Here is a 14,995-nt window from a genome sequence, read left to right on the forward strand (position 1 = left end):
CGTTATGGGGCGCTGGATTCTTCGATTCGTTGGAGATGACGTTCAGGCCGAGGTTCCGGTGCGCCAGGTGTCCAGAGGTACGTTTTCGGGGTGAAATTTGGATTCAGCGCCCCAAAAAACACCCATAACGATTTTCGGTTTGTCGTTAGCGATCGTGTCTGGAAAACCCTCGGAGACGACGTTCAGGCTCAGGTTCCGGTGCACTAGGTGTTCGGGGGATCGTTTTCGACGTGAAATTTGGATTTAGCGCCCCAAAAAACCCATATCGATTTTTGGTTCGTCTTTTTCGATTGTGCGAGGAAAACCCACGGATGTGCGGTCCGCGTCCAGATTCCGGTGCACCAGGTTTACAGGGGGTCGTTTTCGACGTGAAATTTGGATTAAACGCCCCAAAAAACGCTCCCACAATGATTTTCGGGTTGTTTTTGTCAATCTTGTCAGGAAAATTCTCGGAGATGACGCCCACGTCCAGGTTCGGGCGCACCAGGTGTCCGGGGGGTGTTCGACGATGGCATATTTGAATTCAGCGACCCAAAAAAAAACCCCGGGCGCCGAGTTTCTCTCCTTCCCCGCGTGATTTGTGGGAGAGTCCCACGGAGATGACGTTCATCGGCGTTCCTGAGCTCCAGGTGTTCGGGAGGTCAATTTGAACATCATAATCATGATCAGCGACCTCGAAAACCCCCGAGTACCCGATTTGAGCCAGTTCTGACTCTTATTTACAAAGTTTTGAAATCTTCCAAAATAAAAGGCGTCTCAAAAAATGCATTTTTTGAATGCAATTTTGGCTGCAGCAATGCAATTTCCGGTTTGTCAGAAACACAATGTAGCCACATTTTTTACAAGAAATTTTTGGAAGAGAATGCAAAAAACCGCATCCCGATATGTCTTTGTGGAAAAAATTCCGAACTTTTGTGCTTCATTGCCTCGCCTAATTGTGAAATCAAATTCTGAGATTATTCTCAAATTATTTATCGATTTACTGGCAAAACCAGTCAATTTTACCCCATTAAACAGTTTTCATTTTGCCTAACAACGACTGTATTGCAACACTGACTGTTTCTACAAGAAATCTTGTCAAAAATGTCAAAATTGTTTCCAACGCTAGACGAAAAATGATTTCGTCCCTTTCTCCCGGTTCCCAGACGTCGTAGAAGACTTAAACACACGACAGTCTTCGAAACAAACGACACGGGAGCTGGATCGCGTCCATCGTGCTACCGAACGCGCTGCCTCGATCGAAGCGCTGCTCCTGCCGCGTTTTCATTTGTCACTCGGCGTGACACGGGGCTGGAAAATGTGTTTTCGCGACCCTATTAAACATCTGACCCATAACTAGGTGAACGTTGCGAAAGAGAGGCTTCCTTCGAAGTCCCCCACGCGCCTATCGATCTGATCGGAGGAGTAAATTTTTTATAGCATCGCCTCATGTAAGTACCGGCGGTTTTAAAGGGCGGTCGTATTTTTATTTGTCTCTATTTTTATCCGGACGCTAGTGATGTCGGTACGATTTGAAATCGAATACGGATGAATAACACATAAACGCGTATATAAAAGGGTAATTGTCAAATGTGCGATGTACAGGGTGCTTTAAATATAGATGTACAACGTTTGACCAGTGATTTATTGACTCAGAATAAATATATTTAGACTCATTTGCTTATAGGCTAATTCGCTTAATTTAGCCGCTAGTGGGCTTCACAATTTAAGACAAATTTTAGTTTTTTTGTTTCAAGATTACTCAAAAACATTGGTTTCAATCATTTTTCGAATGATAATTTCTATTAAACTTAAAGAACCTACAAATGTTTAAAAAAGTAATGGTGTAGGTAACTATCAGGGTCGACGTTCGATCCTACTCGTTGATGGGTCCGCAGAGATCCTGTAGCGAAGTTCGCCTTAGTTTGGACAATTGACCAATTTAGATTTTATCCATATTTGGATTGTAGTAGCCTTGGATTGTAGTAGTGATGAACTTGTGACACTGTAATTTTGTATCGCAGTTTCCCACTTTGAATTTCGCATTTTTTGGAAAAGTTTTCATTTTCTTAAATCTGAAATTGGCGTGATTTTTTCAACTTTGCACCTGTTGCTCTATCTACAGCATCGGCCTCTGGCGGTGTCGCCTACTGCGGTTCTGGTGTTGGGAACTTTTTGAAACATAGGCGAAAATTGTATTTTTCTCTCGCCACCTTTTACTTCTTGTGGAAGATACTTTGAGAAGTCAAATTAGTGGTTATAATTTTAACACTTATTTCTGTACAAATGTTTGAAACATTGAGCATATGAAACTTGGTATTTTCCTAAAAAAATTCCAAATAAAAACATTTGCTTATGCACACGGGTCATTATTTTTATGCGTAAAAACGATTCACCCGAATTTGACCTGAATTTTAGCACCAAATCATAACAAACCACACGAAAGTACCGATTTGAGAACTTGGTAGTAAAACAGGGTTTATTTTGAGAATATTATACGAAACATTTGTGTTTAATATAAAGTTTTCAACGCCGACATTAAATAACCGTTTGAGAATCCCTACACGCAGCGTATTTCCAATACGTAAATAAACCAAGATTACGACGGTTTTCTATCCGTATCAGTGTAAACAAATCGTCGATGTAGGAAAATTTGCGTATGGAAATGAGAAATTATTATTTAAAAGCTAATATAACATCTAATTTTAACTTCGACCACACACATTGCCATGTCCTCTTCGAGTTGTGGATTCGAAAGTATGGCGAATTTTGTTAGTTTATTCTTAGTTTGTTAGTTTATTCTTGACAATACGACAATTTCTTCATGCGTATTTACTACTAACGATTAGTTTTTGTTATAGTTTTTGTACATTTATAAAGATTTCATGTAAAATTACACATTTTCTGTAGTCCACTCGACGTAGGCAACCAGTATTGCACGATTGACACTGCCAACTAAAAATCCCTAAACCTTAGTGGAGTGGTTGAAGAGGTTACAGTTACAGTAAATAAAATAATATTTAAATTGATTAACTTACTGTTAAAATTATTTTTTTTGTTGAAATGAAATTACTGTCTCGAACAAAATGACTGGTTTTGAGACTTGTAATCATTTATAAAGACTCTGCATAAAAACTATTAAAAAGTGTACATAAATTTCCACATTCTTTTCGGATAGTTTTTCGTGCGGTATCTCGGAGAAACACAGTTGTTCCGATCCTTTTCTTTCAAGCACTCGTTTCCTTCTTCCCGGAAAACTGGGCTCCATTTATTTCTTTCCGTCGCAGACTCAATCGAAGACAAACATTTCATTTAAGTTCGCAGAGCACGGTGCGCTGCAAGACGCCCGCTCCCGGCGTCTATTATGCTTTAATGAGGAGACGCTACCTGTAACTCGATAGCCGAACGGCTTTGTTTTCCTTTGAGAATGCAATTTCCGTTTGAGTTTCGTTCCTCGATCCTCTGGCGTACGTAAAACGAGGAGTACGAAACTTGCAACCGTGGAATTGTGCCACTTTGGACGGACGGAGAGCGGTGTCGTTCCAAGTAGTTGTTATTCCTGGAGGAAATCGATGCAGAATTTTTCTCTTGTGCTTATTTAAATGTTTTTACATTTACTTTGCAGAGTATGTACAGAGGATGAACCGGTACGAAAGATAGACGACCCACGATAAATTTTACGATATGGCAACCCTTTGGGTTTCCAATGAGATGTTTTCTTTTTAATTACATCACAAAATGAAAATAGGTTAAAAAATGTTAGACCCGATTTTTTTTACTTTGGCCTCATTTAAGGAGGGGTCCGAGGGAAGTGAGGATCGCAGGGGGATCCTATGCTTTTCGTATAGGACTAAAACCCGCTACCAACTTGAAAAAATTAAATTCTATTGAAATTATTTGCGATAAACATTATCTATATAGCAAAGAAATCTACTCGATATGCACATAACTTACATATTGAAAATTAACAACATAAAAATTTCATATTTAAGTGGTTTTTAATTATATTTATTGAACGCATAAACACTATGTAGATGTGGCAACAGCGCTAATAATCGAGTGTAGTTGTACACACTATGAACCTACAGACCTCGGACATCGGAGATATTGCGCGTCAAATTCGGGCAAAAATGCGTACGCGTTAAAAAATGTACTGTGTGTAAACTATGTAAAATATAATTATTATATATAGCAAATATATCGTATTATCCTCGCGAAGATTTGTATCCTTTATTTAAAATCCGTAAATCATGTGAACTGGTAAAACAACGAGGAAATAATTATGTTAATTTAGTTCTAAAGAAATGAAATGACGCTCGCGCCCATCTCTCGTCCAAGTCAAAGAAAATGTTTTATGTAATTTTAAAGGTTTTGTGATAGAAATTACATTATTACTCACTGTTCGTGTTTTTCATCTCTATTTTAGTAATGTTAAAAAAGCTTTGCAACTACAACTAATTTTTTAGATATAAAGTTTGCTGAGAAATATTTATGTTCCTTTGTTATTCTGTACAAATGCTTTTATCTCAAGTATTAGTAATTATATTAATCAAGTATACAGAAAACTTTATGTAACCCTAAATATTCCTGGGTACGGATTACGATGTTTTTATAAACCATTAAATATATTAAAAGGATTTATCAATTTATCAAATATATTGTATTATCCTCGCGAATATTTTTATCCTTTATTTAAAATTCGTAAATCATGTGAACTGGTAAAACAACGAGAATTATGTTAATTTAGTTCTAAAGAAATGAAATGACACACACTCACGCCCATCTCTCGTTCAAGTCAAAGAAAATGTTGGATGCAATTTTGAAGGTTCTGTGATAGAAATTACATTATTACTCACTGTTCGTGTTTTTAATCTCTATTTTTGTAATGTTTCAAAAGTTTTGCAACTATAACTAATTTTTTAGATATAAAATTTGCTGAGAAATATTTACGTTCCGTTGTTATTCCGTACAAATGCTTTTATCTCAAGTATTACTAATTACATTAATCAAGTAAAGAAAATTGTATGTAACCCTAAATATTGCTGGGTAATGATTACGATGTTTTTATAAACCATTAAATATATTAAAAGGATTTATCAACTGCATTTTTTATTCCAATAAATATATCACAGCTTCCTAGTCTTTTTTAATTAATCTAGTTTTTTAAAAACATTACAAAAAATCATCTGTTGTGGATAATTTATTGTTGATAACAATGTGCACGGAATTTAAGAAAAATGTATATGTTTGAAATCAATTTCGTTTTTATCAAGTCTTTCAAATGTATTCCCTCCTGCTGTCAGCTGATTGCGACGTTGCCACATTAATCCTAAAGTCAGACAGAAATGCAATTACTGGTTTCTGTTTCTAATTAATACAGCTGTACCATGTTCAAAACTTACATTAGTTTTACATCAAAAATAAGATAATACTGTGTACTATCTATGGAAAAGTTTTGTTTCACAATTTCTACATTTTTTTTTTCTGTTATGGGCAAAAAAAGAGCCGCACCGTCCATCTTCGCCATATAAACCTATGTTAAAATGAACAACTTTCAACAATATCTCAAAATCTAAATTCAAAAAAAAATTCAAAAAAATATGACACAGAGGGAGCACTGGGTTAAGTTCCGAAAAATTAAAATATGGGTTTAGAATTTATATAAGCAATTATTTTTCTATTTTGCATACAAAGATTCAAAGAAAATATGCATCTAAAAAATTTAAAAATTTTCCGCAGTTTAACATGGCTGTCTTGTTAAATATCACAATTTCTCATCACCTTAAAACCTGTTTGTAAAAAAAGTCATTAACGAGTTACATTATATTATGACAATATGTAGGAGATCTGAACCTACATTTTTGTGAAACGTGAAGCTAAGAAATCTGTGGACATCAACTGATTTATAGTCAATAGTAAATTTAATTTGTTCGGGAAAATAACATGTTCCGAAAAATACGACAAAACGTAGGCTTAAAACTTATAACTCACGGAAACTCAGATTATAAGATTGTATTCAATGCTTAGAAGCGAAGATGCGCCACATCAATGCAGGAGGGGAACTTTCTTTTGAAAAACAGTGATTAAAAAATATCAATATTTGCAGCCGACAAAGGATAATAAAAAAAGTAAATTAAAAAAAAAATCAGAGATTTCAAGAGAAGAAGATTAACTTGTTCTTAGTTCAGCGTATGAAAATGTCAAAAAAGTGATTCTGTAAATAATTTTCATTATAGGAAAAAATGTAAATGACTGGGTTTAGTGAATATTTCACAAACATCTGCCATAAAAGTTATATTTTTTTGTATGTAGCACCCACTTAGATGTACTTACAATTAGTCATCTTACTAGGATAACCAAATTAGAATCCATGGCCTGCTATTCTTTTATCGAAAATTTGACAGTATTGTTCTCTGAAAAAATTTTTTGAAGACATTATCTTTATACTCAACTTTCTTAGAAGTCTTGAAATAAGTGAAATAGGAAAAAATTATTTTAGTTTAATTACCAAGGAAAAAATGACAGAAAAAGTATTGGAGTAAAAAAACGGCAAAAATTAGTTTTTTTTAAATAATTTTTAATTTTTTTAATATTTCCTTCTGTAACTTGAAGAAGCTTGATAATATCTTAACAAAATAAGTCAAATAACAAAGAGCTAATTTATGATTTTAATGTTATTGCTTTTCTATTAATGAATTATTGTTTTTGTAATAGAATTAGATATTATTAGATAAAATTGTCAATTTTTATTTTACTGTAAAATAACATTTTTGTTTTTTTATAATAAATTTGTTGTTTAACTTTCTTATTAAGAATAGGATAGAATAAAGCAAAATGTTTCAAACCAGTGTACTAATAAGATGGTAATTTAACAAAGAACTGAGTTTTTGTTTTAATTTTTTCATGAGTTTTATTTAGAAGTCCAAAATTTTTTAAAGAATGGGACATCGAAAATAAACCATATTTTTCCCTAGAAAAATTGGAAAGAAACAGAAAAATTCAAAAAAGTTAAACTTTATACTATTTTATATTTCAAAAAAACAACCCTTAGAAATCATCAAACTGTTCTACTTGATAAGATTCAGAGCATTTTACTATGGAAATGGAAGCATTAGACATCTGAAGTTTTTTTTTCTTATATTTACTCATAAGAACTTATGACGAGGTTTTTTTTTCTGAGGTTGGTTTTCACTTTACTTATGATGAAATTTTATTAAAAAACAATTTAAACTTTGCCTTTTAGTTATACAGAAATTAAATGTTGTTTCTTCTTTTTGTTATTTACTCATTGAAAAATAAAAATTTTGTTCTTCTTTGTTGCTTTAAACAAAATATTGTCTGTACCTATCTTTTAGATTCCAATCCAAATAAATTTTGTTAAAATATGTTATTTTCATATTCACTGACATCCTCAATATCTAAACTCAAAATATTTCTAGATAACCAGTTTAAAAGTACTTTTTAAAGTATTTTTAATTCATGTCTCAATTTTAAAAAACATGGAAAAAATTTGTAAATATGTATTCTGTCAAAATATTTCTAGACAAAATGTTTTATAAATATTTTTCAGTATTTTTATTTCGAATTTCTTCAAAAAAAAAACAACATTTTTTTTTCTAGATGGGCTGTTGTAATAGTAATCTACTATTTTTATTATCTTCTCGACTTATCCAACACGTACAAACACAAAAGACAGGAACGGATGCAATTTCAAACGGTTAGCGACAAAAGAGACCCCTTGCCAGCCGTATCGATGGATATCTTGACCAAACCGGGCTTAATGCGTGGCCCGAGAATTCCTGCACAACCTTTCCCGCCTATTTTTCCTACAAAATGGACCCGTGAACCATTAAAACGCGACGAGCACTCCAAAAATGTCTTTTCGACGAAAACGTAAATGATTCCCTGGCAAGGCCTCGCACACACAAAAGAATGTCTAATATGAGCATCAATAACGTTAAAAGGACCTCGGGGAGGCATCTTGGAAGTCTCCCGTGGGTAGATTAAAACGGATACTACGCGGACCGGAAAAAACCGCTGGATATATGAATCTCATACGTTGCATTTATATTTATGTTGGTATATATTTGCTTTGTTACATAACTCTGAAATATAAGCGTATATATTTGATTTCTTCTTTTATAAACTCCTGAACAACTGAAACATCTCATAAAATGACAGTTGATAATAGGCACTTACCCACATTTTTTGAAAATCTAAAGGGTCTGGCAGTACTTCCATGGCGAAACTACCCCCAATAGGAACCTATATCGTAATCTATGTTATATTGTAGAGGGCGCTAATACTAGTTGATCCAGTAGATATTTGCTCTATATCTTAGTTCATTTAGCAGCTATTTGAAAAAAGTGTCAATAGACGACTTTTTTCAAAGTGATATATCTTAGTTAATTTCAAAGCTAAGAAAATAAATCTAAATGGCAGTGTTGTGGTACACATTTTATATCAGTGTCTATGGGCCAAGCCTAAACAAAATATTAAAAAAGGCAAATAAACATTTTGTAAATCGATTTCTATCAGATCTAATTGAATTACCACTTTGAAAAAAATATGTAATAATTGTCTATGTCTGGCCCAACAGCATGCCAAGTTTCATTAAAATCCAAGAAGTGCAACATGTCGAAAAGAAATTTAAAGTGACTAGACCACCTTATGACTACTATGTGAACGCTTTTAATTTGCATTATATTTCAATAATCTTTGGAGAAATTTGGCTACTCATGAAAGGTATATCAACGCTTGGTGGTGTCAACTTGCCTATAACAATGTCCTTTTTATCTACTTTTATAGTGATTAGCGAATCGAATTTAATTCAATTTGAGTTAAAATAAAAAATTCTTAATGACATAAGTGTAGTTTTATACATAGAATTAATTTATCTACACATTTTTAATGGAATTTTTTGTCCTCTAGTTTCTACATATTATTTTTATAAAGTTTTGGTAGACCACAAGTTCGGCAACTGCCCCTTCTGCCATTCATCTGAATATAATTAAAAACATAATCAATTTTTTTTTAATTTTTAAGTTAACCATACTTTCGGTGAAGCAAGTATGGTTAAGTTAAGTAGTTTTTTCTCTGGACTTTTTCCCCGGACTTTTTTCGTGGCGTTTTTCCCCTAACCTTCTCCCCGAAGTTTTCCTCATGACTTTTTTCCCGGACTTTTTTCCTGGTATTCTCCCCGGACTTTTTCCCCAGACTCCTTCCCCGGATTTCCCGGAATTTTCACCTGCACTTTTCCCCGGACTTTTCCCCCGGACTTTTCCCCGGAATTCTTCCCCGGAAATACATTTTTTTATCGTGAAAAACGGTACATCCTCCGAAAATCATTGAACAGATCTATTTCATTCAGAATTAATGTCGAATTTTTTACAAAATATGCAAACAGGAAAAAGATGGCCTTTTTTTATTTACGAACATTGTGGCATTTTCGAATGAAAGCCAATGGTGCAAGAAGAAGTACTGGGATCGCCCCAAAAAATTTACATTTATTCTTCCAAACGGTTTCTCAAATTTTACCTTCATATTTTTAACTTTTTCCAGTTGTTAACAAAAATTTTTAAAAATTTTAATTTCAACAGTCTGTGTCTATATGTCGGAAACGAAGCATGTTTCGATCAAACGTTTATATGAAATTATTTTCAGAAAATAACTGACAACCACGTAAAATATTTCGTACTTATTACAGAATAAAATTTGTGTTTGTCTTTAAAATGCGGTTGGCATGTAGAACTTTCACCTGGCATGTACAGGGTGCTCAGAAAATCGGTAAATATAAAAATGTTTCAAGAATAAACTGCATTGGTTTTTAACAGTGCAGAAATATGTTATTAAGGAAAGTTGATTAGAATAATAAAGCATGACTCAATAATAGATAAATTTAAATCATATTAGAGAAAGAGTCAACTCTAAATTGGTTTTATATACTCAGAATAGAGCCAAAAGTCGCTCAATTGATAGTTAGTAGTAACTCATATTTGAATAAAACTCACACATTTCTGATACAATAGTTTCACTCAGTTGTACTCATACTAATAAGAGAGAAAATTTCACTCAATGGGATGTGGACAGAAATTGATACATTATTGAGTAAAATTGAGTGAAATTTGAATTTTTTAGTGTAGTAACAGTGGGTAGGGGAAAATAATATCTACAAATTTTCCATTGTATTCTATTTGTAAATTTTTTAAATGTTTTGGTCACCACAACAGTATATTATTTGATTTTTGCATTAATTTTGATCTGTTTACCAAGAGAGAAAGAAACCACCAACTTGAATAATAATTGACTAATACTTTAGTAATATCACAACTATTATTTATAACGTATGCGTTATCTCTCTTTCCTTAACCAGGTCTGTCCTAATTATTTGATTCATACTTGAGTAATTATGAAAGTGAGTATTTTAGCAGCGGTTTCCCCCTCGCTGATTCCTAGATGTTGCTTACTTGGGCAAATATCACAATTATTAATCTGTTATTGTTTACCATTCATTCAATTACGTCCAACAAACATTTTGTGTACTTTTCTTGTTTTGTATACTCAACCATTCACCGATCCAGAAAGTATGAGGTGTTTGGACAACTCACCAACACCAAATACTAATCTCATGCAGCAATACAACTAAACTATCCGTAATAGATATATAACGTTTTGAAATAATGAGATTCTGATGGAGCTTCAACAGTTCCATCGTACATAATTACAAACACAATTATCTTATCACTGACATCCCATTATCCTGATACTTTTTAATAAACTGATAACTTTTATTTACTCGCCAAACACGGCGTAATGTTATTAATTCATTAATCAGCTTTTGCGAGTTTGGATTCTCCAGCGATTTGGATACGGATTTTAAATAAAATTCGTGGAAGCAGTATGTGTAATTTGTTTGGAAGTGAGAGTGTAATAAAAGCTAAATGCTCATTAATCTGATTATATAAGCGAATCCATTAAAAATTTGTCGAAAGAGTTAAATATATTTCCATATATTCTTTCACATTTTATATATGTTACCAGAAATCCAATAAAAGTTTAATGTTTATATTTGCAGAAGGACAGTTCTACCCTTCAAAAACATATTTTATCTCTTTTATTAAATTATTATCTACTGCTATCAAGAACTTTGTTTCTACTGATCAGTCGTAAGCCTTTCGATTATACATTGTCTACACATACTGATTAAGTTCTATCATTTGCACCATTTCCTAAACGATTAAATGCCCTAGAGGATTGGTAGAATCCATTTATAAGTGACTGTTCCCGAGCTCAACAAGAACCCGTTATCTGTATGCAGATTCCTATCTTTGTTGCCCGTAATCCTACACTTTATCGATTCTAGGGAACTTTATACGAAATTAATATCCTACCCCTGGAGCCATTGTTAACTGAATGTACTGAATATTGGAGATGCATTGTCGTGAAACCGTTATGGATACAGCTATAGGGTTGGCAATATGGGTAAAATTTAGGGAGGTGTATATAATATAGTACGATAATCAATATTTCAGGCAACAAAAGCTCCTGTTTTTTTAATGAAATAAAGCCTTCCGCTACTTTTATTTTTATTTCGTTAAATCGCAAGCCCGATCTTTTAAGACACAAACTCATATAAACTTCTTTTTTTATTAGAGCGGTCTAAAGAATTATGTACCTCATTTATTATCCACCCTGTATACTGATATATTTCCGACGAACCAACCCACTCACATCCAAATTTAGAGCTTTCATTTGCGACAGCCCTTTGCAAATTACAAACTTAGCCCCAGGCCCTGTCACAATTCGGCGCGATCGACGACTGTAAGGGTAATAAGAGACCTCGAAGGTTGCGAGTCCTTTGTCCTCTGTGGAACTCACGTACCACTTTAGAAACTAAAGACAAAGTTTATTGGAAGGGAACTAATATTGCGCCAAAATGTCATTCTATAGAAATGCTTTGGACAAAGTTATATGAACAGCTAACATAAAAAATACGAAGTATGTTAGTCTTACCATTTCCCAGTAAAAAATTCTTAAAATCTCCAAACATTTAGCCACATAAGCATTTAACCACATGATAGATCTTTTTTGTAAATAGTTAAATTATGTAAGTTAGCAATATATTTAGAAATATAGACATATATTAGAGATATAACGCATATAGACATACAAATATAGACATATACTTTATCTATGTTATAATGAAGTAATGCAGTTAAAGCTCTAACACGCTGTATACGTAAATAGCTATTTTAACAATTGTTTTGTAGTTTAGGGATTGTGTGTTTACTAAAAAGTTTTTTGAATAAGACAAACTAACACTGTTCTAAAACATTATATGCCTGATTCTTGAACCGTGTCCCGTCTACAAACGTTTCTCATTGTTGCAGGTGCCAGCCTTGTCCCGCAGGATGCCAGATTTGTGAGCAGAACGGCCTTTGTACGGTGGAGAAAGACGTTTACCTGAAAACAGCCATCCTCTGCATACAACTGTCCTGCATGGGTGTCACCGTTATCTTAGGGCTAATTGTTTTTAAACAGCGTAAAACTAAAGTAAATGCAGAAGCACAATTACCCTATACAAATATATCAATTTAATTACGAACAAAATAAAATACAATTTCTTATTCAATCCATAAACGACGAAGTCGACAAGGCAGACTAGAATTATCTGATGTAGCAAACAATATTTGATTTGGACGGTGCCTAATAATGTCTTCATTATTTTTCTAAAAATAGCTTAATGACGACCTCACTGCCAAATTCGAAGAAAAAATTAATCAAACAAAGTCGGTTTTATGCGCAGATAGCATCTGACTCGGTGGTATTATAATCGTATTAAAGTTATTACTTCTTTTCTCGAATGTAGCTAGAAATTAAATCTTGAGCTCCTAAAGTTAATAATAATAATTTTTACTTAATAGAACACAACACTGTACCATACAAATTCTATTTCGATTCCAATAAAACCTAAGTTTTTACTCAGAAATTCGCGAATTACCTCTTGTATTGCAGACACTTTGTTATAAACCGATACATTGAAAACTAAAATGAAGAATAACCAAGCACATGACTACAAAACTATTAGTCGACGAAAGACGTGCTTTATAACGTTGTATAATTGTTTTCATTCCGTGCGTATCATTTGCGGATTAATTTTGTTGTATGTTATTTTGAATTGATTCAAATGGTGAAGTGGCCGGAATAAGAAAAATGTAAAACATATAGATAGTGTTATGTGTCTTTAATGTTCTAGAGAACATATACTTTCACCCCTAAAACACTGAATCGCGTTTAAATACACCCCATATTTTAATCGAGGCAGTGTTCTAACTATAGTATATTTTTTCAGGCTATAGCGTCTGGTATGTGGACCATATTGGAAACAATACTTTTAGGAATTTTCATATTATACTCCACAGTAAGTAGATTTTTATAATTAGATTATTTTTAAACCGACTTAATAACTGTGTTGTATGTTACAAACTTACTATTTAATAATCATCACTGATTAAATCTACTAAATCCTAAATCTCAATCAGGAATCTATATTTAGTTATTTCCAAACACCGTTAAATACAATAATTCCCTTGATATCAAAGTATTAGCATGATAAATCCATTTCACAGATGTATAAATATATCCGATTAGGTAATTGCAAATTGCGAGCATTCAAAAATATTTTAGAAAAAAAATATGCAGAAAATTCCTTGTGGGTATTTTTAAAAGTAATTTGCACAGATACATAAAATATGTGGTTAATTCATTGTATGTAAGATAGTTATATCAGATAATGTATAGATAGTACAAATATTATAATTTGTTTTCTTCCCTTGTCTTTCGTCACTAAGGAATTTGGGACTCATATGCATATAGTCTAATACAGATAGATATTTATACATAATAGACAGATCAAATACCCATAGATATACATATACACATACACATATAGACAAATGGTTTTGTAGTCATACAAATATAGACCTAACGCATATAGACAGACATACAGATATACATGCATGCACATATACACGCATCTACACCTCTACACATATGCTACGACCCTTCTTAGGGACGTCTTATACTTATTTAAATGAAATTTTTGTCCGCGAGACCATAATTAACCCTAATTAAGTTCTTATAGGTGTAATTAGGCCCTAATTACCACAAGAACTACTTACCCAGGGATCGTTGTGAGTAGTTTCGAGTTGCCGGAGTTTATTACTACGTCGTCGTGCCCTATAACGGCGATGAAAGGGCCTCACGCTTTTGCTTGTTTTGCCCCGACAAAGGTACCACGATATGGCTCCGTTTGAAGTTCGGAGTGTCTTGTAAGGATTCCGTATTAAGACTCCCCGCTTACTCGATTCGGCTTATTGAGTTTCTTTGGAAGTTTGTGTTTGGACTGTCTTAAGTAAATAAGGAGCGATTTCCGCCTTAAAAGAATTCGGAAGTGGTGTTATGGGATAAAGTCGAAGAAATCTGAGTTATCTGAGGGTTTATATAAAATTGTAAATTGTTTATTCGTTATGTGGGAGGTCGTTTAATAGAACTTAAATATCGAAGACTATCTATAACTATTTTTTTATAAAAACGGGAGGGAAGAAGGAGAGCAAAGAACAATTTTTATATTTAAATACAATGTTACCATAAATCTAAAATCTACAAGTTTCCATGTAATACAAAATTGTAGAATATTTCCAGGAAAGTCCTTGACAGTCATTTGTTTGGCATAAATCTATTTAAGGAGTGCCAGAATTTCCCAGAGATTGGTGATATTTAGTTATGAAAAAAATATACATTTTTTAAATGCTAATCGTAGTTGGCGATGGTCTAGAAGAATATAAACTTTTATTTACTTTTTCGTGATATACAGGGTGTATCTAAATAACTTATCTTCCATGTATATCAAGCTAAAGAAACCAAACTTGGTGAACATTATCTGTCAATAAAACTACACTTTTTGAAATTTTTTCAACCCTGAACTATTTTTGTAAGGGGTTGAAATAATCAACCC

At 33.1% G+C, this 14,995-nt stretch overlaps 1 protein-coding gene across 2 annotated transcripts in view; it reads left to right on the forward strand.

The window, feature by feature from the left end:
• The window catches only part of LOC108914723 (probable G-protein coupled receptor 158), an 81,575-nt gene that overhangs the window by 36,573 nt on the left and 30,007 nt on the right, over window positions 1-14,995 (forward strand). For both annotated transcript variants that reach the window (XM_018720590.1, XM_018720591.1), the window contains exons 4-5: window positions 12,369-12,531; window positions 13,331-13,399. In XM_018720590.1, the coding sequence (XP_018576106.1) occupies window positions 12,369-12,531; window positions 13,331-13,399 (232 nt within the window). The remainder of the gene's footprint in view (window positions 1-12,368; window positions 12,532-13,330; window positions 13,400-14,995) is intronic.

The sequence above is a fragment of the Anoplophora glabripennis genome, unplaced genomic scaffold, assembly GCF_000390285.2.
Source record: "Anoplophora glabripennis isolate ALB-LARVAE unplaced genomic scaffold, Agla_2.0 scaffold746, whole genome shotgun sequence".
Taxonomy (NCBI): domain Eukaryota; kingdom Metazoa; phylum Arthropoda; class Insecta; order Coleoptera; family Cerambycidae; genus Anoplophora; species Anoplophora glabripennis.